This window comes from Macaca thibetana, chromosome 12 (assembly GCF_024542745.1).
Source record: "Macaca thibetana thibetana isolate TM-01 chromosome 12, ASM2454274v1, whole genome shotgun sequence".
Taxonomy (NCBI): Eukaryota; Metazoa; Chordata; class Mammalia; order Primates; family Cercopithecidae; genus Macaca; species Macaca thibetana.
The window spans coordinates 108,203,887-108,226,573 of NC_065589.1; the positions used below are offsets into that span (position 1 = coordinate 108,203,887).

The following is a 22,687-nucleotide window of genomic DNA, read 5'->3' on the forward strand; positions in this document are numbered from 1 at the left end:
CATTCTCATTGTTTTGCAAAAATTCTGTACTTTCAATTTGTATTTTCCCCTTTCACCCATATTGTTTAATAGAAAGTTTGTATTCCATTAATTTTCTAGCCTAAGTGAGTGGTAGGCTATACCATCTGGGTCTGTATGAGTACACGCTATGATGTTCCCATGACGACAAAACTGCCTAACGAGGAGCTTCTCAAAATGTATCCTCTTTGTTAAGCCATAGGACTGTATTAGTTCTGTCTTAGTGTTCTGATTTTTCTCCTTAAAGGAAACTAATGAATTGAATATTCCTACTTTTCTTGTCTTTCATTTATACTACTTTCTCTTCAATTTCTTTACTGCTATATCTCATTTTCATCCTCCTGGTTGTTTCCCACTTTTCTTCAATGCCTTTTATAAATTTTAAATATAAATCTATTCTCTTTTGGGCCTCCTGTAATTTAGTCTTCATTTTTTATATGGTTGTCTTTTTTTCTTTTACTTCTATCCTGAGCTAAATCAGTTGCGGTTTCATTTCTTTGTGGGTTTTTTTGGTCCATCTCTGTTCTTGATTTTAGTATTTCTTATTAAACATGGTTTTTTCATATCCTCCTTAACTGTTTGAGGATATCTGATTCAGTTTGGAATGTTATGTTACAATTTTCTTCTGTTTTGTGACTGATTTTCTGGGAAATATTTTCATTAGCTGAAATGATCTGATTTTCATTTTCTGTTTTGTAAAGTAGTTTTATATGGATACGGTCTGTTCTATTCCATTCCTAGTAATATCACAAATAGCTTCAAAGTGCCCTCTTCTGAAGTTTCTTTAATGGACAGAGGCGGGTGAGGGAGGCTGGTTGTCTTGTTTTCCTTTCATTTCTGCAAGATCCTTAATTTTCCCCTCTTATTTCCTTTTTTCCCATCATTCCCATCCACTGCTTCTTTGTGTATCTGATCTTCTCCAAGGCTCCATTTCTAGTCCTGTTTACATTCAAGCCCCTTCCCTGTGGCAAGTGCTGTGAAATAGCAAACCCTACCTGTGTTCAGTGTTTCGGCATGTAGTGTTAGGCTCTCTCTTTCTGGGGTGACTTTGTGTTTCATCTAAGTCTTCTGTATCTCTTGGCTCTTTGTCTTTTCCTGCCCCCTACTCACTATATCTACATAGACTTACAGCAGTGGTAGCTCCACTGGAATTTGGTTTCTTTCTATTTACTGTTAATTTGAAGGTCATTGAAATTTCTGTCTCTTAGGAATGCTGAATGCATGGATTTATTTACTTATTGATTTCATGGGACTTTTTTGGGGGGCTGGAGGAGGTAGGAAGGTGTGCAGGGCAATTCAATATCAGGCAGGTGCCACTATATTCTCCATAACTCCAAATGTTTTTCAATAGCTGCTGCAAAGCTGGCCGCTAAGGTATATACCATAATTTATTGAACCAAGTCCCCGTTGTTGGAAACTTTGGTTGTTTCTACTTTTTCACTTAAGAACTTTGTTGAACATCATTCATATACATAGGTCTTTGTATACAATTTCTCATTATTTCCTTAATAAATGTTGTGGTAATAATGGAAACTGCTAGCTTAAAGGACATACCCATTTTTAACACTTTTAACATATACTGTGAGACAGTTCAATGGTAAGCAGTCTGTTTAAACTATGCATGTCTGTTATTTGCCCTATTTGCAACTAGTTCTAGAATCTTAAATGTGAAAGTAGATATATAAAAGGCTCATTGAATTTCAATGCTTTGCACCTCAAGTGTGTCCAGAGCTCTCATGTCTATGACAGTGAGTTCCTAAATTGCAAGAACAGTAATTTGCATTTTAGTATTAGAGACTCAAATCTCAATTACCTTTTCTGCTTCCCGTGTATCATCAAAGAGTCTCCTTTGCCTTCTAGCAGGAACTGGCTTAGCTGTTTCCCAGGCTTCTACCCACATATTGCTTGGAATCTTCATCCGAGCACTCAGTTCTCCTTTCAGCACCACGTTGCCCTTTTCATCGGTCACCTCCTCTTCAACATAATCCCGGGGTGAATACCACCTCACAAAATCTTCCAGGGAGCAACCTGGATTAGCTGCCTAAAATAAGACCAAAAAATTCAGCAGAATCAAACGAAAATCAACAGTTACTAATAAGCCTGTTTGCAAAATTGTATTTTCAAAAAAAAGCCTATCTAATCTTTACAATCTAATATGTAAAATGAATTTGGATGTCACCTTTAAAACAGGTCAGATGTTAAAGTACCAAAATAATTTTATTTTTATTTTCTCAGCTTTATAGAAAAATAAAACACTTTCATTCAATGAATTTGGATATAAAAACTCGATGTAAAGAGAAAATCATTTCCTTAAACACATTATGTGTTACACAACTTAGTTTAATATTACAATATAATGACTACTCAATACTAAGAAAAGTAAAAATTAAATAATACACCACATGATCAGAATAACACAGTGATGGAAAAGTTCTGTTCTTCTTTTCCTCAATAAATCAACACTGGTTCTGCAATAAATATCAGCTAACCTCAAAACTGTTCTATTCTGCCATCAAATTCTTATACTTTATATAACAAATTACCATCAAATTAATCGGTTTTGTGCTGTTAAGCAGCTGGAATTCAAACTACTGTTTTTCACGCTTCTGGAACCAAACTGATTAAAGTTTACTCAGTGGATAGTTCTATAGGACTAATGATGATGTATGCCAAAAACTTTTCAGTGATTCTAACTTCAAGCCTGGAAAAAAAAACGAGGCTTCCCAGTGTTTGTGGTAAGGCACAGAGGTCTTTCTGCAAGTGTTCCAGTGATGTACTAGTAGAGTCCTAAGGATGGGCATGAAAACTACCATGATGAGAATGTTCCAGTGATGTACTAGTAGAGTCCTAAGGATGGGCATGAAAACTACCATGATGAGAATGTTCTGTCTTAAATATGAAGAGTAAAACTACCAGTTTCTCCTCACTGGGCTCAAGGGCTACCAGCATGACTATCCCTACCATCTTAGGATATACCCCTCAGGGCATATCCCCTAGAAGATCCTTCACTGACTGTCAACAACACAAACATAAAAGGGTTATGATACAGTCCATGGCAAAAGCAGTGGGTCAAGATTATTTCATGATACTGGGTGACTCAGGATTCATGTACAAAGATCTAGATCTTAGTCAGTCAACATCATACCCACATGAAAACATCCTAGGAAACCAGAGGCCTGGAGTAAAGAGCATAAACTTCAAAAGAAAATAATATTCACTCACACACTATAGATTGTATTAAAGAAAGGCATTTCATACCAAAATTCTTCCTTCTGGTTGTCCTTACTATACCAGGCTGAACACAGCTACCAACAGAAGGCCAAGGCTCACTTGAGCTTTTCTTCTCTTTATTGTTAAAGGTATGTACCACAAGGGCATGCTCCAGAATCCACCCTCTCCTTCTGGAATTCTGAGGTGTAGGTGTAGGTGCCCAGGCCCATATTAGTATGTTTCCAATACTCTGGGACCTCTCAATAGCCCCTAATACTAACTCATCCCTATACAAAAAGTAAAGGCAACCATATCTGTTTTAGAATAACTACGTATTTCCTTAAATGTATTATCTGATTTCGACCTATGGGCATGTATGTAAGTTGACTATTTAAATTACTGTCTATTTTCTGGTTAAAACAATGTCAAGAAAGATTTGTAGGTACCCAGGTTAGCCCAAAATAGTCTAATGAATCACAGTTTTGCTGAAGGGCAGTGTTAGAGGAACTATATAGAACCTTACCAAGAGGGACTAGTATGTTTCCACGGGGAAAAACTTTCACAGTTCCTATTTGGAATGTCCTCCCATGCATGCCTCTGCAAAGACACTGTAGCAGGATAGGAACAGATGACTCTGAAGGCAGCTAGAGGTCAGATGGAAAATTACTGCTGCGGAGGCTGGTATTTCCTGCTGTGCATACACACCTTAAGTCAATTGCCTTCTCTACCTTTTGGTCTGACATGTGCCCCAAGAGCCAACTGGCTTCTCTTTATCCACTGTACCAACTAATTGTTTTAAAGCAACTTATCTCTTTCTTGTCACATGGCAGTGTAGAACTTGCAGACTTTCTGTATCATTTTAGTCTCCAAGGAAACCATACAGCTCTTAAGAGGTTCACTGAAGAGTTTTTCATTTAGTAAAGATGGGTAAAATAAGCAGGAAACAAAAGGCTCTCTTTACTGTCACTTAAAAAGGATGAAAGTGGCATAGGTGTTTGTGGAGTGTTTATGTTTAAAAATAATACAGAAGTGTTTCAGAGAAAAATCAAACTCACACTGGCCTAAACAGTATAGAAGCAAGACTGAGTAGGGGCAATGGATTGGGAAGGTGGAGGCCACCACAGGTTAAAGAGGGAAGTTTGGGCCTGGGGATAGTTCAGACTATCAGCAGTAGGAAAGGAAGCCCTGTAGCCCATGGGGCTACCCACTTGGGGTTTTAAAATATAGGTGGACTTGCCTTTGCTTTCAAAAATAAAAGTCCTTTCTTCATTCCTAGTTTTTAAGCTAATAAGCCAAATGTCACCATTCCCTGAATCCTATATGTTCGAAATACTGACCTATATCCAACCCTAAAATATTCTTCAGATAGCAAATGCCTACTCATCTGAAATAGTGACTCTTCTGAGAAACCTTTCATGACCTACTCAGCAGAGTCAGTCTTTTTGACCCTGTCTTCCTAAGAGAACTCATGACAATTCCTTACATATCTCCTCCCACAACCTCAATCGACTGTAATTGAGGGTAAGCACTGTATTTCTTAACTCATCTAATCACAGTGCAAGGCACACAATAGGTACTCAAAAGTTCGCTGAGTGAAGTGACCCATGTTAAATCCTAAGTTTCCTAAAAGTCTTCATTAAATTGGCTGAACACAAAGAAACCACTGCAATTCACATATAGAATGATTCTATTCTCAACCTTCAACTATTAATAACACTGGATCTTTGCTTTTTTAAAACTTCAGAAACAAGTATGACTATGTCCTCTGGGGGGATGGTGGCAGAGTGCTGAACTACTAATGAAATCCAAACACTTAACAAAAAGACATTCGCCTTTATACCACTTTACAGAGTGACTTTCACAGTTTCATCCCAGAATAGCTCAAAATAGACCCCAGAGCTCTGCAAGTGTGACCCACCTTAAAAGACTCCATATCTGAGAGCAGACAGGCACTCTGCATGCGTGCTCGGAGGTGAGCCCCTTCTGCCGATGTACCTAATTTAGCTAAAACCTCAGACTGCTCTTCTAGCAGATCTTCTGTCATAGGTGCTGGTTCCTGTGAAGCACAAAAGGACAAAGCTCACAAACAGTCCTTTTTAGAAAAAGAAATACCATAAAAATAGAATAAAGACAACAATCATTTCAGCTCTAGCAGTCACAAGATGAGTATTTTTAAAAATCCAGAGAAATGCCTAAGTTTTTTAGAACTTACATTAAAAAAGGAACAAATTAAGAAAAATAAATATCACTTTCAGGCTTTCTCCCCATCACAGGTAAGATTACCATGTTTCCCTTGACAAGGATTGATAGTAAAAGACAAAGGAATTTGGGTCCACTAAGCAACATTTTCCTGCCTGTTACTGACAAAGAAATGAAGTCCTAACGATATTATTATATATGCCGTCACTAGTTGCAACAAAATTTTAATTATAATAGAAATGGTTTGATATAGAAACAATGGGAAAGAATTGCTCTAACAGGGCCGGGCGTGGTGGCTCACGCCTGTAATCCTAGCACTTTGGGAGGCCGAGGCGGGCGGATCATGAGGTCAGGACATTGAGACCATCCTGGCTAACACAGTGAAACCCCGTCTCTACTAAAAATACAAAAACAAAAATTAGTCAGGCGTGGGGGCGGATGCCTGTAGTCCCAGCTACTTGGGAGGCTGAGTTGAGAGAATGGTGTGAACCCAGGAGGTGGAGCTTGCTGTGAGCTGAAGTGGAGCCACTGCACTCCAGCCTCGGCAACAGAGTGAGACTCCATCTCAAAAAAAAAAAAAAAATTGCTCTAACAATGATCATCTCTGGTTATGGAACTATGAGTTTTTATTTTCTTTTCTCTACAATGAACGTGCATCACTTTTAATTATCCTGCAAGTACTAAGCAAGAATCTCACACTGAGATTTAGGGTTGAATAGCAACTAGTAACTAGTATTATATACTGGTTAAGAGCTTGGGCTCCAAAAACTATATGCTATGTGTTTGAATCCCAGCTTTGTGACCTTGGGCAATCACTCAACCCTCTTGTGACTCACTGCTGTGAAGAAGAGATCCTGGCACATGCTCAAGACATACTAGCAATTAAAGACAAAATACTTAGATTATATTATAAGCTTCCTACTTTCTTTTTGAATAAGGGTCAGTATACTTCTCAAAGTATTTCAGTCAAGTTCACAAATTATATTCAATCTCTTATGAAGGAGTATACTCAAGAGCAGAGGCCTTCATTCTTTCTATTAAGAAGGGGCTACATTTCATTGGCCTACAGCCCTGAAATCACAGGATGGGAGGGAAAGAAAGAGATATTGAGAGGACACTGACTATCTCTCCCACTTGGAAATTTGAGCCACCTGTAAGTATAGAAGAACATGATAAAGAGGAGAATAAACAGCAAGTTGCATGTGGGCCATACATTTTCACATATACTGTTTCTGAATATGCCCAAAGCTTTCTTATATACAGGACCCATGGGATCACTGAGAGGGGTCAGGGAATTTTGCAAGTGATGAAAATGAGACGCAGAGATAAAGCGCCTTGCCCAGGATCACCAAGTGGCAAAACTACCAAGCAGCAAACAGAAAAGAGAATCCAGGACATCAGTTTAATGCTGACTTTAAGAATTACTAGCTTGAGGCTGGGCATCATGGCTCAAGCCTGTAATCCCAGCACTTTGGGAGGCTGAGGCAGACACATCACTTGAGGTCAGGAGTTCAAGCCCAGTCTGGCCAACATGGCGAAACTCCATCTCTACTTAAAAAAAAAAAAAAAAAAAAAAAAGATACAAAAATTAGCCGGGCATGGTATATGCCTGTAATCCCAGCTACTCAGGAGGCTGAGGCAGGATAATCGCTTGAACCCAGAAGGTGGAGGTTGCAGTGAACTGAGATCACGCCACTGCATTCAGGCCTCGGTAACAGAGCAAGACTCCCGTCACACACACACACACACAAAAGAATTACTAGCTTGGTTCCAATCCACTGGCTAAGGACATTTTCTTCTAGCCCTGGCTCTAGTACATTGGGGTAAAGTCTTCAAACTTTTTCTAGCCATGTATTTTATGTTGTGACCTAAGTCTACATAAATGGAACACAGAAGTATGTTTGAATTCTTATGAAGCAACTATATAAAGTCTTATTATTTTTCAGTGAAGAGGCAACTGATTAATGGCATATTTTGAGCCAACTTCTAAAGCTTGAAATTACATTGGTTTCAACTGGGATCATTTTGAATTCCAACCATTTCATATAAGTACACTTAAAATGATTACAATTCAAATAAAATTAACCTAAAATAAGAAAGTAAAATGGATGAAAATTTTGCCTAGATTTACCTAAAGGCAAAATATAAAAATTAATTTCTAAATACATAAAATGTACATTGAAAGAAGAGTAAGTCAATCCAGATTTAGACTATACATTCAAATGTGAAAATTCAAGCATCTGAAATAAGGGAGGGAGCACAGGCCTTTGAAGAAAAATAAAGCACTAAATTTAAAAAGTATTATTTTTATTTCAGGAAAGAAGCAGCCTGGGCTTCCAAAATAACTTTTTCAGACTGTTTATTAACCCAGTCAAACCAAGGAAACAAATGTACAATTAGCTTATTAAAAATAGGGACTCCAACCTGGGCAATAAAGTAAGACCCTGTCTCTCAAAAAATTAAATAAGTAGCTGGGCATGGTGGTGGGCGCCTATAATTCTAGCTACTTAGGAAGCTGAGGTGGGAGGACCACTTCAGCCTGGGAAATTGAGGCTGCAGTGAGCTATGACTGAGCCACCGCACTTCAGCCTGGGCAACAGAGTGAGACCCCAAGTCAAAAAAAAAGAGGTGGGGGAAGGGACTAGAACTAATTAAAATCTGGAAGGAGAAAGGATACAAAAAAAAATTAACCTTTGCTGAACACTTACATGCCAAGTGCTTTCAAATATGATATGTGATTTAATCCTGAACAAATTAGAATAATATAAACTATTATTGCTTTTTAAGAATTCAATATTTATTAAACAGATCAAGAAGTAGGGTTTTAAAACTGCAGATGTGTTAGAACAAGATAGAAACACTTGGCCAGGCGCAGTGGCTCACGCCTGTAATCCCAGCACTTTGGGAGGCCGAGACGGGCGGATCACGAGGTCAAGAGATCGAGACCATCCCGGCTAACACGGTGAAACCCCGTCTCTACCAAAAATATAAAAAAAATTAGCCGGGTGTGGTGGTGGGTGCCTGTAGTCCCAGCTACTCGGGAGGCTGAGGCAGGAGGATGGCGTGAACCCGGGAGGCGGAGCTTGCAGTGAGCCGAGATCAAGCCACTACACTCCAGCCTGGGCGACAGAGCGAGACTCCGTCTCAAAAAAAAAAAAAAAAAAAGATAGAAACACTTTCATTTTTCCTTTCTTAAAGACTGTTTTCTTTTTTTTTTTTTTGAGACAGAGTCTCACTCTGTCGCCCAGGCTGAAGTGCAGTGGCATGATCTCAGCTCACTGTAACCTTCACCTCCTGGGTTCAAGCAAGCAATTCTCATGTCTCAGTCTCCCCAGTTGCTGGGGTACAGACATGCGCCACCACGCCCAGCTAATTTTTGCATTTGTAGTACAGACAGGGTTTCATCATGTTGGCCAGGCTCGTCTTGGTCTCCAGACCTCAGGTGATCCACCTGCCTCGGCCTCCCAGAGTGCCTCCCAGATTACAGGCGTGAGTGACCTCTCCCAGCCCTAAACAACTTTTTAGAAGTATAATCAACATACAATAATTTAAAGGCACATTTGATAAATTTTCATATGTGTGTGTTTATACCCCCATGAAATAATCACACAATCAAGATACTGAATATATTCATTACCTCAGAAATTTCCTTATGCCCATTATTTTTGGAATGTCCATTAAGAGTGAATGGATAAACAAACTGTTGTATATCTATGCAAGGGAAAACTACTAAACCTAAAAATGTATGAACTATTGATACATACAGTTGTGAATCTCAAGATAATTATGCTGAAAGAATACACACAAAAAATGTTATTCCATTTGCATAAAATTCTAGAATATGGAAATTAATCTATTACTGTGTTTTAAGATGAGAAAAACAAGGCTCAGAAAGGAAACATAGCTTGTACTAGCAATACTGTGAATAAATGGTGATGAAGGATATTAATCCAGTTCTGCTAGATCCTAAAACCCAGGTCTATACAAGACCTCAATACCTACTGCATTCTCCATAGGAAGGTTAGAACAAATATACACTTGGAGTCAGGGGCGATGGCTCAAGCCTGTAATCCCAGCACTTTGGGAGGCCAAGGTGGGCAGATCACTTGAGGTCAGGAGTTCAAGACCAGCCTGGCCAACATGGTGAAATCCCATCTCTATTAAAAATACAAAAATTAGTCAGGCTTAGTGGCAGGCACCTGTAATCCCAGCTACTCAGGAGGCTGAGGCACAAGAATCACTTGAACCCAGCAGGCAGAAGCTGCAGTGAGCCAAGATCACAATCGCACCACTGCACTCCAGCCTGGGTGACAGAGCGAGACCCTGTCTTCAAAAAAAAAGGAACAAATATGCACTTATATACTTGGTTTCTAGCATTAGAAGATTCTGTTCTAATACTAAAATTTAATCACGAAAAACCTAAATTCTAACTTACTTTTAAAAAGGTATAATAAAGCAAATAGCATAAGGGCTATCAAAAACAAAACAAAAACCAAACCTACTAAATTATACCTGGCAAAGAAACAATATAAGCATGGATAATAAAGTTAACAGAATTCATGTTTCAAATTATTATTTACTTCACTATACCTGGTACTTTACTAAAATTCGTAACTATTAAAGCATATTATCATACACCACAAAAAATCCAAGTTGAGGGATATAATGCAAAGCACACAACTCCCTTTACAAATATTATAATTCATCAACCCATTTCAGAATATAAAGACTAGTTACAAAAACTAAGTAATCCTTGCATCTTGAGGGGCAATAATAGCCACTTATGTAAGAAAATGTCTTCAGAAGAATAATAGCTAAAAATTGTTTATTTTGAATTAGACATTATGTTAATCACTTATCAGGTACCATGTCATTTAAATGATGTAGGAAGTACTATGAACTTATAGTTGAAAAAACTAAGGCAAAGAAAGATAAAATATGTATACCCCAAGTCATACATATGCTAAGTGGCAGAAATGGAATTTGAACTCAGGCAATCTAACTCCACTGACAGTGTTCCTAACTATCATGCTGTGAGCAAATGATATAAGAACTATGTAAAACTAGAATAATTACTAGAGGTTGAGAAGCATGTGTGTGAATGTGTGTGTTCACTGTTAATAAATGGTGATGTAGACCAGCCTGGCCTTCAGAAAAATACAATCTAAAACACTGAGAGACTATTTTTGACCATCATGTTAGCAAAAATTTATATGGTTGGTAATACCAATTGTTTATAAGAAATTAAGGCTGGGTGGCCGGGCGCGGTGGCTCAAGCCTGTAATCCCAGCACTTTGGGAGGCCGAGGCGGGTGGATCACGAGGTCAGGAGATCGAGACTATCCTGGCTAACATGGTGAAACCCCGTCTCTACTAAAAATACAAAAAACTAGCCGGGCGTGGTGGTGGGCGCCTGTAGTCCCAGCTACTTGGGAGGCTGAGGTGGGAGAATGGCGTGAACCCGGGAGGCGGAGCTCGCAGTGAGCCGAGATCAGCCACTGCACTCCAGCCTGGGAGACACAGCGAGACTCCATCTCAAAAAAAAAAAAAAAAAAAAAAAAAAAAAAAAGAAATTGAGGCTGGGCACAGTGGCTCATGCCTATAATCCCAGCACTTTGGGAAACCGAAACAGAGGATCGCTTGAGGTCAGGAGTTTAGGACCAGCCTGGGCAACATAGCAAGACTCCATCTTTACAAAAATTTTAAAAGTGAAAAACTCAGCCTGGCATGATGGTGAGCACTTAATAGTCCCAGCTACTTGAGAGGCTGATGTAGGAGGATCACTTGAGCCCAGCAGGTAAGGCGGCAGTGAGCCATGATCATGCCACTGCATTCCAGCCTAGGAAACAGAATGAGATCCTGTCTCAAAAAAAAAAAAAAATCCATAAAACCATGTGTGTGTGTGTGTGTGTGTGTGTGTGTGTGTGTGTGTGTGTTGGTGAGGGGTGGTATAAAGAGAGGTTAGCTAATGGGTACAAACAGAAGGAATAAGTTCTAATGTTCAATAGTAAAGTAAGGTGACTGGCTAACAACAATGTATTGTATATTGCAAAGTAACTAGAAGAAAAAACTTGAAATGTTCCCAACACATAAAATGATACACAAGTGACAGATTTATCAATCACTTTGAGGAGGAGGAGGAGAAGGAGGAAGAAGAAGAAAGTGAATAGATAAGCAACAAAATACTTGCAATAAAAGTATCTAAGGACTCATATCCAGAATATATGAAGAATTCCTACAAAGTAATAAGAAAAAAAGACAACTGCTTTAAAAAAAAAAATAGCCAAAGGCCTTGAACAGGCTTTTCACCAAGAAGATAGACAAATGGGCAATAAGTATATGAAAATCTCTATATGCTTCAGGAAAATGTAAAACCACAAGATCCTACCTCCTACCCTTCAGAAAGGCAAAAATTAAAATGACCAAAAACATCAAGCGTGCAGAAAAGAGTTAACATTGCAGGTCGGAGACTGCCATTCTTAGAAAGACCTGCTTGCAAAGTTGGCCTTTGACTAGCATCTGAGAACCTGGATTTTGAGAAGGTTTCCACCATTCCCAGAACTGATAAAAATGACTCACTATGCCTAAACAGTTTGTGCAAATAATATGGTGTTTGCTGAACACCTGCTTTCTTTATGGGAGTCTAGGATTTTGGTATGGTTAACCCTAAGCTTAAGCAAAGGATGCCTACTTGGCCAGCCCCTACTGATAACTCCCACTGCTGTGCCTCTAACAAGCTTCCCGGGGAAGACGACATTTCACACATGTGGTCACAATTTGTTGCAACAGGAATTAAGTGCACTCTGTGTAACTATACTATGAGAAGCTTTTTGGAAGCTTAAGCCTCATTTCTTCCAAACTTCATCCCATGTGCCTTTTCTCTTTGCTGATTTTCCTGCAATAAATTTTAGCCATGAGCACGATTACAGGCTAAGTTCTATGGGTCTTCCTAGAAAATCACTAAACCTGGGAATGGTCTTGAGAACCCACCAAATTGGGAGGATTATGTAGAATAACTACACTACTGTAAATTGTTGGTGAGAAGGTTAACTAGTTCAACCACTTTGGGAGACTATTTAGATACATCTACTAAAGCCAAAACATATTTGCACCATATAGTCCAACAACTCTACTCTTAGGAATATATCCAAAAGAAAATGAGTGCCTGTGTCTACCAAAAGAAACAAGAATGTTCACAGCAGCTTTATTCATATTAGCCCAAAGTGAAAACAACCCAAATACCCACCAACAGGTGAATGGATAAACAAATTGTGACAAATTCATAGAATAGAGTACTATGAAGTAATAACACATACACAAACACTGAAGCCTGCAACAAGGATGAATCTCAAAAACGGTAGTTAAATAAAAAAGCTCAATGGTATGTAATGTATGATTATACAATGAAAGAGTATACAATGTATGATCACATTTATATACAAAAGAGTAAGCAAAGTATGCCATTTAAAAGGTTCAAAAACTGGCAAAACTAACCTATGGTGATTAAAAGTTAGAGAAAGAGTTGCTGGAGGGGAATACTGGACTTCACTATCCAATGCATCTGGCTATTTAATTTAAATAAATTAAAATTAAAAATTTAATTCCTTAGAAACATTAGCCACATTTCAAGCACTCAATAGTTACATTTGGATAATGGCTATTGTATTGAATGGGAAAGACAGAGAATGTAGAGCATTTCCATCTTCACAGAAGGTTTTATTTATCAGCACTGTTCTAGGATGATAGGAATTTTCTATATCTTGATCTGGGAAGTAGTTACATGCATGTATCAATATGAAAAAACTCACCAAGCAGTATACTAAAGATTTGTGCGCTTTTTATTTTTTTATTTTTATTTTTTGAGACAGGGTCTTGCTCTGCTGCCCAGGCTGGAGTGCAATGGTGCAATCATAGCTCACTGCAATCCCTGCCTCCCGGACCCAAGCCATCCTCCCACCTGAGCCTCCCGAGTAGCTGGGATTACAGCCATACACCACCACGCTCAGCTAATTTCTGTATTTTTTGTAGAGATGGGGTTTTGCCATGTTCCTCAGTCTGGTCTTTAACTTTTGAGCTTAAGAAATCTGCCCATCTTGGCCTCCCAAAATGCTGGGATTACAGGCGTGAGCTACCATGCCCAGCCAAGATTTGTACACTTTATTATATTAAGTTATAACTCAAAAATTAAGTAAATACATGAACGTATGTTTTTAAAATGACCAGCAGAAAACACATACAATACATATAACTGTAGATTCACATCTAAAATATGAAGAATTCATATAAATCAGTAAGAACAGGAGAGCAACCTAAAAGAAAAATCATAGGTGATTCACAGGAAAGGATGGCTAACATATTAAAAGATGCTCAGGTTCATGAAAATTCAGAAAAATACAATCTAAAACACTGAGAGACTATTTTTGACCATCATGTTAGCAAAAATTTATATGGTTGGTAATACCAATTGTTTATAAGAAATTGAGGCTGAGCATAGTGGCTCATGCCTATAATCCCAGCACTTTGGGAAACCGAAACAGAGGATCGCTTGAGGTCAGGAGTTTAGGACCAGCCTGGGCAACACAGCAAGACTCCATCTTTACAAAAATTTTAAAAGTGAAAAACTCAGCCTGGCATGATGGTGAGCACTTAATAGTCCCAGCTACTTGGGAGGCTGATGTAGGAGGATCACTGGAGCCCAGCCACTGCATTCCAGCCTAGGCAACAGAATGAGATCCTGTCTCAAAAAAAAAAAAAAAAATCCATAAAACCATGTATTAATATGTACACGCATATATGTATTATACATCAATGCATTGAAACAGGTATAAGAAATATAACCCAAACCAATAATACTTGTTAGTTACTAGTTACTTCAAGGAATGTGAGTCAAAATTAGTGGATGGTGGCTTTCACTTTTTTTTTTTTCTTTTTTTTGGGACAGGGTCTTGCTCTGTTGCCTAGGCTGGAGTACGGTGACACAATCACAGTTCACTGCAGCCTCAACCTCCTAAGCTCAACTGATGCTTCCACCTCAGCCTCCCAAGTAGCTGCAACTACAGGTGCATGCTACCCCACCGGGCTAATTTTTTTTTTTTTTTTTTTTTTGGTAGACACAGGGTTTCGCCATGTTGCCCAGGCTGGTCTTGAACTCCTGGGCTCAAGCAATCCGCTCACCTCGGTCTCCCAAAGTGTCGGCATTACAGGCACTGAGCCACTATACCCAGCCTCTTTCATTTTTACTAGATTACAATTTTCACAATAAAATGTTTTCAGGCCAAGCGCAGTGGCTCATGTCTATAATCCTAGCACTTTGGGAGGTCGAGGCAGGCAGATGGCTTGAGTTCAGGAATTTAAGAACAGCCTGGACAACAGGGTGAAACCTCACCTCTACAAAAACCACAAAAAATTAGCCAGGCATGATGGCATGCACCTGTAGTTCCAGCTACTTGAGAAGCTGTGGTGGGAGGATCGCTTGAGCCCAGGAGGTCAAGGCTGCAGTAAGGCATGGTCATGCCACTGCACTCCCCACCTGGGCGACAAAGAGAGACTCTGAGTCAAAAAAACAAAACAAAACAAAACAAAACCCATAAAAACAACTATTGCTGCTGCTGTTTTTGAGTTATTGCTGTTCTACATCCTAATGGTGTATAAGGCTTCAAACTATATTTTTGAGCAGATAAAAGCTAATCATATAATTGAAGGATATTTACTTCTGTTCTCTCTACATATTTTTGGATTTTCTTTTTCTTTTTTCAAATCAATAAATTTTTATTCAAGGAATTCCATGTCGTGATTTCTTCCACTGTCCATCAAGGTCACTTTAGATCCTCTAAAGAGCTGGAGTCAAAAGATTTATCTTCAAGTTAGCCCTTTCTAATGAAACTGAGGCTTATTTTAATCCAGTTGTCCTGTTAGCCTATAATTCTTTTATTTTGGCCTCTGTCGTCTCCTTTTAATATGGATATACTGAAAAAGACTTCAAAATTCACCAAGAGTCTTTGGGATCTAATTTCTTCAACCAATTTACTTTAGGGTCCTTTTTACTGTAGGTGATGGATCTGCCTGGTTCTCAATTTGACACCCTAAGCGATCATACTCAAGAATAGTACAGATGTGTGGAATACGCCAATACCTTTAACTCCAGACATCATGTTCTCAAGATAAAAGCCTTTAAAACAAAAAGCCATCATATGTATCAAGTCAACGTGAAATTGGAATGCAAAATCAATACTGCTGAGGATTCCCCTCATATCCCATGCTGTTTAACTATCTCTTCGACAGTCCTAGAATCAATTTTTTTTTTTTAGTAAGAGACAGGGTCTATCGTTGTTACCCAGGCTGGAGTACAGTGGTGCCATCAAAGCTCAGTGCAGCCTCTAACTTCTGGGCTCAATCCTCCTGCCTCAGCCTCCTCTTTCTGAGTAGCTGCAACTACAGACACATGACCCAATACTCAGCTAATTTTTAAATTTTTGTGGAGATGAGGTGTTTGTTACTTTCTTGCACAAGCTGGTCTTGAACTCCTAGCTTCAAGAAATACTCCCACCTCGCTGTGGGGATTGCAGGCTTGAGCCACTGTGCCTGGCCTGGGACCAACCTTTATGGCTATCAGTACTCCCATCAGTTAATTGTGTCAGGTATCATAATATCCCTTCTTATATGTATCAAAACTCATACTGAACAATGAGTTCTGGGTTGCAAAAGAGGATTTATTTTTTGCACCTATTTATAAGTCTTTGTCCACAAGTTAAACAAAAACATACATAAGTGCAGTTGGATTTTCTTTTTTAAACATCTGAGCATTCACCACTCAGTTTAACAAATAATAAACCACCTTATATATGATGAGGTGATCTACTTAAACTTCAAAACATTTCTCAATTACAGAAATGGCAAACCTAAAAACCCCAAAAGTTTACTTAGATTTCTTTAATCTTTAAACATAGACTTTGTTCAAGCTTTTAAAAATCATTGATTAAATCAAGACCACATTTATCTATGTCATTGGGAAATCTTTACCTTTAGTTTCTTTAAACATAGTCTATATGTTTATTTTTAGACATAAACTTTTTTTTTTTCTTCTGAGACCAAGTCTCGCTCTGTTGCCCAGGCTGGAGTGCAGTGGTGCGATCTTGGCTCACTGCAACCTCCGACTGCTGGCTTCAAATGATTCTCCTGCCTCAGCCTCCCCAGTAGCTGGAAATACAGGTGTGCACCACTGCGCCCAGCTAATTTTTGTACTTTTAGTAGAGACGGGGTTTCACCATGTTGGCCAGACTTGTCTTGAACTCCTGACCTCAGGTGATCTGCCCACTGCGGCCTCCCTAAGTGCTAGGATTACAGGCGTAAGCCACCGCACCTAGCCTAAACATAGACTTTTTAGAGAATTTTCCTTACCCCAAGCACTATCTTCTACTAGGATGAAGTTATATAAACCATAAAATAAATTAAAATGGAAAGAACTAGTGCATCCTACCTGGGTTACTGGAATGTAGAGAGGTTCTCCATTATGCAGCAGTGTAAGTTTCCCATGCTGATAGAGCCGTCCTTCCGGCCTTAAATTTGCCATCTCCTTAGGTCCTCCTTTCTTGCCACTCTCTTGTCCATTTCCTTTAAGTTCTTCAGTATCACTTAGGCATTCAAAAAATTCTTCTTCGCTGTCACTCCAGGAATCCCAAGATTTTCCTACCTCTCCCTTGTCCTTATCTGTTTCTTTTAGATCATCTGGCCCCAAACGGTCTCCTGCTTTTCCAGCATCCCCTGGATATATATTAGTGACATTATCTGAAGCACTTGTCTTTTTCCCCTCATCACGTGCCTTCTTTCTTTCAATACAACAATTTAACATCTTAAGAAAAGAGAAATAACATTTATAGTTGAATTAGTTACAGAAAAATAAAAATCTACCTACTGCTTGAATATTTAATTTTCACTCTCCACTTCTCAGGACATTGTGAACTGCAGTGACTACTGACTATAGATAACCTACAGCAGCACCATGAGAACATCATGTAACCCATTATTACATTTAGTATTAGAATAATCTCTGATTAAATCAAGACCACATTTATCTATGTCATTGAGAAATCTTTACCTGTAGTTTCTGATGCAGTAAACAACACCTCAGATCTGGGGGTCCACTTGCTAATCTATCAAATAAAGTAAGGAGAAAAGACAGCTTAGTTTTAGTAAAATTGCTTCAGATATGATTATTTTCTATACTACCATAATTTTTAGCTATATTGATAAGAAATCAAAACTAGATTTCCACACGTAAGTGAATTCCAGAGGGGGAGCACATAGAATTAAAAGATGAAAATTTATTTTATACTCCTAGTCCACAAATCACCAACAGCAAATATAACAGATACTTCAAAACATAACAGCAAATTAGTGATAGTTTTCAGGCCAATAAAAACTCAAAATGAGAAAAAGTCCCTGAACCCCCTTCTAGGAAGTACTAGCACACAGTATTTCACACCATACAAAATAAATCAGTTTGTGTATTCAGTGCTAAATTCTTACAGTGGATTCTCACTGTAAAAACCACGATCTCCACCTGTATTTCAATAGGACCTCAGACTGTCTCTAGTTCTAGGTTCCTCTAGACCACTAGGTTCCCAGCAATCAGCCAGAGGCACTCTCTCACATTCAACATGCTTCTGGGTCTGTAAAACGTTCCAGAGCAAACTGTCTAGAACCAAGAGAGAATCCAGCTAAGCAGAGATTGGAAAATGATATAAATGTTTTTGGATCAGTAATCATTTTATATTGCTCATAATCATGATTCTCCTATCTTAGCATGGGTAGATGAGCACTAAACTATGCAATATCAACCTATGTGCTAATGAAAATGTTCTGTTTGATTAAGTAAAATGTCAATTACAAAATACAGGTTTATTACAAAAGACTTTGAAAATACATAAAAGTATAAAGAACAAAATAAAAATATAATTTCACACTGGAAAAAACTGATAGCATTTCATGTTATTTATAATCTTTTTCCTGTACAAATATAGCAACATAATTAAAAGCACTTTGTATATGTATTAGTATATTATACTTTATTAGAAACAATATGAACATCTGTTATTAAAGATTCTTGGGGAAAAAATTGTAATCAATCTGTAATTTTCTATTATAGAGATACAGTACAATTTATTTATTCTTTTATGTTTGATATTTAGGTTTTGCCTTTTTTTCTATTATATTAATAAATTTGCTGCAGTGAACACCTCTAACATAAATCATGTCTAAGCGTCTTGCCACTTTCTTAGGGCAGATTTCCTAGAAGAGGGAAAAATAGGTCAAAAGTCAAATGTCTGCTAACAAACAAAATCCTATCTAAACAACTGAAAATTGAAATTATTACCCTGGAATTAGAAAGTTGTTTTCCCATCGGAAACGCATTTCAAGAACAAATTCCTGCCAGAGGTGTGCCACTCCTTTCAACCCTCCATGGTAAAAATTGATCATACAGAGACACAAAGCCAATTTGTATGTTAAACTGTCAGATGGTGCAGACTTGAACTGATTGTAGAGATTCTAAATTTAACGAAATAGAAACAAAGCAAACTTGTTACCAAAATATTTTACACATATAATTGAAGAGTTCATAGGGAGAGATTTTAGTTCTAAAATTAATCTATCCCACCTAAACTAGGCATTATCAAATGTCTAATACACTACTGCATAAACTATTCTTAGGCAGTCCCACATTTTCAAGATTTCTACTAAGATTAAAAACATAAAGCTATAGTTTAATGAAGCTAAAGTTGTAGCTTTCAGTTTCTTCTGTGGAATCTCTAGGAAATATTCCAAATTTCATGTGTTGTTTTAAAAATCTTCTAATTACAAAATGAGCATGTCTAAGCAAACAAATATCATAACTGTCTAAACTGAAAATGTAAAAAGCCTTTGCTTTTTTCTCTCACCTCATGAAATCTACTTTTCAACAATAACTGTAAAGTTTGACATATATCTACTCTTGTCATTTAAATTCTTCCACTTCTTAATTTTTCAAAGACTAAACAAAGAGACCATGAAAATTTACCTAATTTTACACATTTTACTTCATTAAAGAGTTTTCCATTTACTAACTAGTTTTAAAATATAGAAAAGAATCTGTTGAAAAACATAAATTTAATGATTTCACCAAAACTCTACAATGAGAGAAATCCTACGCTGTGTAGAGTATATTCATGCTATTTTTTCATTGTTTCCAGAAAAATTCTTGCTACTCAAAATGTGTATCTGTGCTAGTTATCTAGGTGGAAACCATGATCTCCCATCCAAAATTCCCAAGGTGATTTTTAAAATAAAAAGATATTAAGCTATTAAACTAGAAATATATAGAACCTCTAGAAATTCAGTGCATTTAAAACATTTTAATATTAAACCCCAAATCAACTTACATAGTCTTCACTCTCTGATGGAGGATAATTATTATCTGTTGAAGTAGTTACATCTAATGGTTTCTCGGAAACAGCATCAGGGAATAAGAACTTGAAGGAAAGGAAAAAAACAATCGTGTTTTAGACCACATTTCCTATTTTGTTGACTTTTATAACTCATATAGACATTATTTAACTTTTTAATGGTTTTGCTGCTCTAACAATAGAAATGTTCCAGTTGTATTGGCCAGTTTGTTCTACAATCTCAATTTTTTTCTATTTTTCCTTGAAAATACACAAGGTTTCAGTGACTAGCCAATTTTAGAAATTAGAATTCTTTTCTTAAAAGTAATCACTTGATTCTGTAAGCTGAATGGTGCAAAAGCAAAATCTCATCACTGTGACTTCATGCTCATCCAAGGCCATTACATTTTTTTAGAGTTACTACTATTTAAAAAACAAAACCATAAAAGACAATTTAAAAACACCCATGTACTCATGAGGATCTGAAGAGTTATATCATCCACAGGCTTTCATATATAGACTACTAAGAGATGATATTCAAAACCCACAATTTTATTTTATGATACCCCTGGAAAGTAGGAAGCAGTCTAAACCTATAATAACTGACGTACCTTTTCCATGTGGTTTCTGTTTATATGTACGTGTAGGAGTGGTCAAAACAATCCAGTGTACATGACAACTAAGCTACATGATTTGAATAACATTCTTTAAGAATACAGTCTTAAAAAGGAGGCTCTCTACAGAAATTTATTTATAGTCCTTTTACCACTGTTCCTCTCAATTGTTTTGTGGTATTGCTGATTAGTAATTCCTCTCACTATGTATACTTTGCCACATATTATAGAACATGTCCAACACTTTTAAAAATTAGATGACCTACTATGTGCCAAGTGCCAGTACCAGGCACAATTACCAGCATTGTCCTATTCTCATACAACTGTTTGAGCTAAGTATCACTGCCCACATCTTACGACGTACAAGCTAAAAAGTTGGCTAAGAGTTTTGTTCAGACAAATGGTAGATAAGATTAACATTAAGTTTCCAAGTCCAGTTTTCTTTTCAACACTTTTCTTGAAGGTTCTTCCCAATGCACAAATTTCCAGGAATATTATTTTAACCACAATTACAGTAAAAATAGCTATCATTTATCAAAGGCCCATATATGCCAGGCAGTGTCACAGAAGATCCTGTAATCCTCACAGCAATCTCGCAAGGCTTTGTTAGCCAGATTTTATAGATGAGGAAACTGAAGTGACTTATTCAAAGTCACGCAGTAAGTCATGCAGACATTAAACCATGGTGTGGATGCCCCCAGGCTGGGGCCATTCCATCCTGTTATACCTAGGAGCCACCTTAGCCCTCTACTTATCTCCCTCTCATTCTCACTAAAAGCTTTCTCTCAACTACTGTCAAAGCAACTTTTCAAAAATATAATTCTGGGGCCAGGTACAGTGGCTCACGCCTGTAATTCCAGCAGTTTGGGAGGCCGAGGCGGGCGGATTATGAGGTCAGGAGATCAAGACCATCCTGGCTAACACGGTGAAACCCCATCTCTACTAAAAAAATACAAAAAATTAGCCAGGCGTGGTGGCACGCAACTGTAGTTCCAGCTACTAGGGAGGCTGAGGCAGGAAAATCGCTTGAACCCAGGAGGTGGAGGTTGCAGTGAGCCGAGAAGCGCAACTGCACTCCAGTCTGGGTGACAGAGCGAGACTTCATCTCAAAAAAAAAAAGAAAAAAAATTCTAATCATTTTGATCTTCTACTTAAACTGCAAGATAAAAGCCAGTGCTTCAGCATGGCAGGTTATCTACTACTTCTCCAGCCTCAACCCTGGTCACGCTCTGGGAAGCACCCTACAAAATGTCAACTGTTCAGCATGCTCTCGAACCTCTGCTATTCCTCTGCTTCTAAAGCCTTCTTTTCATCAAGATTCAGCTCAAATGTCCCTCTTCATGAAGCCTTCCCTGATTCCCACTGCCCAGACAGGGACAAATGCACCTCTGCTGTGCTGTCACAGCCCCCTTGCCAGATTTCTCACGTGCAACATGGTATCATAAGTACTATTTACTTTCCTTCTCACCACTAAACTAGTAGGAATTTTCTATATGTGGTAACTGTTTCACTCATTTTATATTCCAAAGTCACTGTCTACCACATAGAAGGAGCTGAATATATAATGAATAAATGATTCTGCAGATAGACCTATAAAGACAGAACATTTAATTACCAGGAGAATAGTATTGAGGACATCATTATTTAGCGGTGACTCCTCTACACCTCTGTGTTTTCGGATTTTCTTCTTTGCAGTGTGTACCATATTTGAAACTGATAATTTATGAATTGGAACTGATGCTGGCTCTGTCAATTTTGACAAAGCATGAGTTATATCAGCAGTTTCTAAAAAAAGAACAGAAATAAATATAAATTATATCGCCAACCTTAGCAGGTGAAAGTGATGAACAAATTGATGATTGTATAGAATATTTTACTCATTCTTTTTACTAGTGTTACATGGTCTTGGAATTATAAAATATTAATATACACATTCAGCTTTATGTGCAAGCATGAGTGACAATGGTGTAACACAAATTATTTCTCCCCAGGAGACTTCAAAATTTAACCTCTAAAACTCTACTTTTCAAAATATTTTACATGTTTGGTGGAAAGAACTTATTAAATGCCCTTAATGTCTTAACAAGCACTGGGTATAGCCTGGAAAGGAACTGTAGCTGTCTAGTCCATCAAAACTTGATTCTCCAACTTAATTCAAAATGAGAAAATAGATGAAAAGTTGCTGAAAAATGTGCCAAGGAAAAAGAGGAAGACATCTGAAGGTAATGTT

General features: G+C 37.8%; 1 protein-coding gene and 1 non-coding gene across 5 annotated transcripts in view; both read right to left on the reverse strand.

Moving 5' to 3' along the window:
* RAB3GAP1 (RAB3 GTPase activating protein catalytic subunit 1) overlaps positions 1-22,687 on the reverse strand; it is a 1,043,110-nt gene that overhangs the window by 14,504 nt on the left and 1,005,919 nt on the right. For all 4 annotated transcript variants that reach the window (XM_050750973.1, XM_050750977.1, XM_050750976.1 and 1 more), the window contains 7 exons: positions 22,073-22,242; positions 19,841-19,930; positions 18,799-18,971; positions 17,521-17,575; positions 16,903-17,274; positions 5,147-5,284; positions 1,832-2,059 (listed from right to left, as the gene is read on the reverse strand). In XM_050750973.1, coding sequence (XP_050606930.1) covers positions 1,832-2,059; positions 5,147-5,284; positions 16,903-17,274; positions 17,521-17,575; positions 18,799-18,971; positions 19,841-19,930; positions 22,073-22,242 — 1,226 coding nt within the window. The remainder of the gene's footprint in view (positions 1-1,831; positions 2,060-5,146; positions 5,285-16,902; positions 17,275-17,520; positions 17,576-18,798; positions 18,972-19,840; positions 19,931-22,072; positions 22,243-22,687) is intronic.
* LOC126933283 (small nucleolar RNA SNORA40) lies at positions 16,071-16,198 on the reverse strand. Its single transcript, XR_007718522.1, has one exon. It is a non-coding gene; the product is annotated as a small nucleolar RNA SNORA40 (small nucleolar RNA).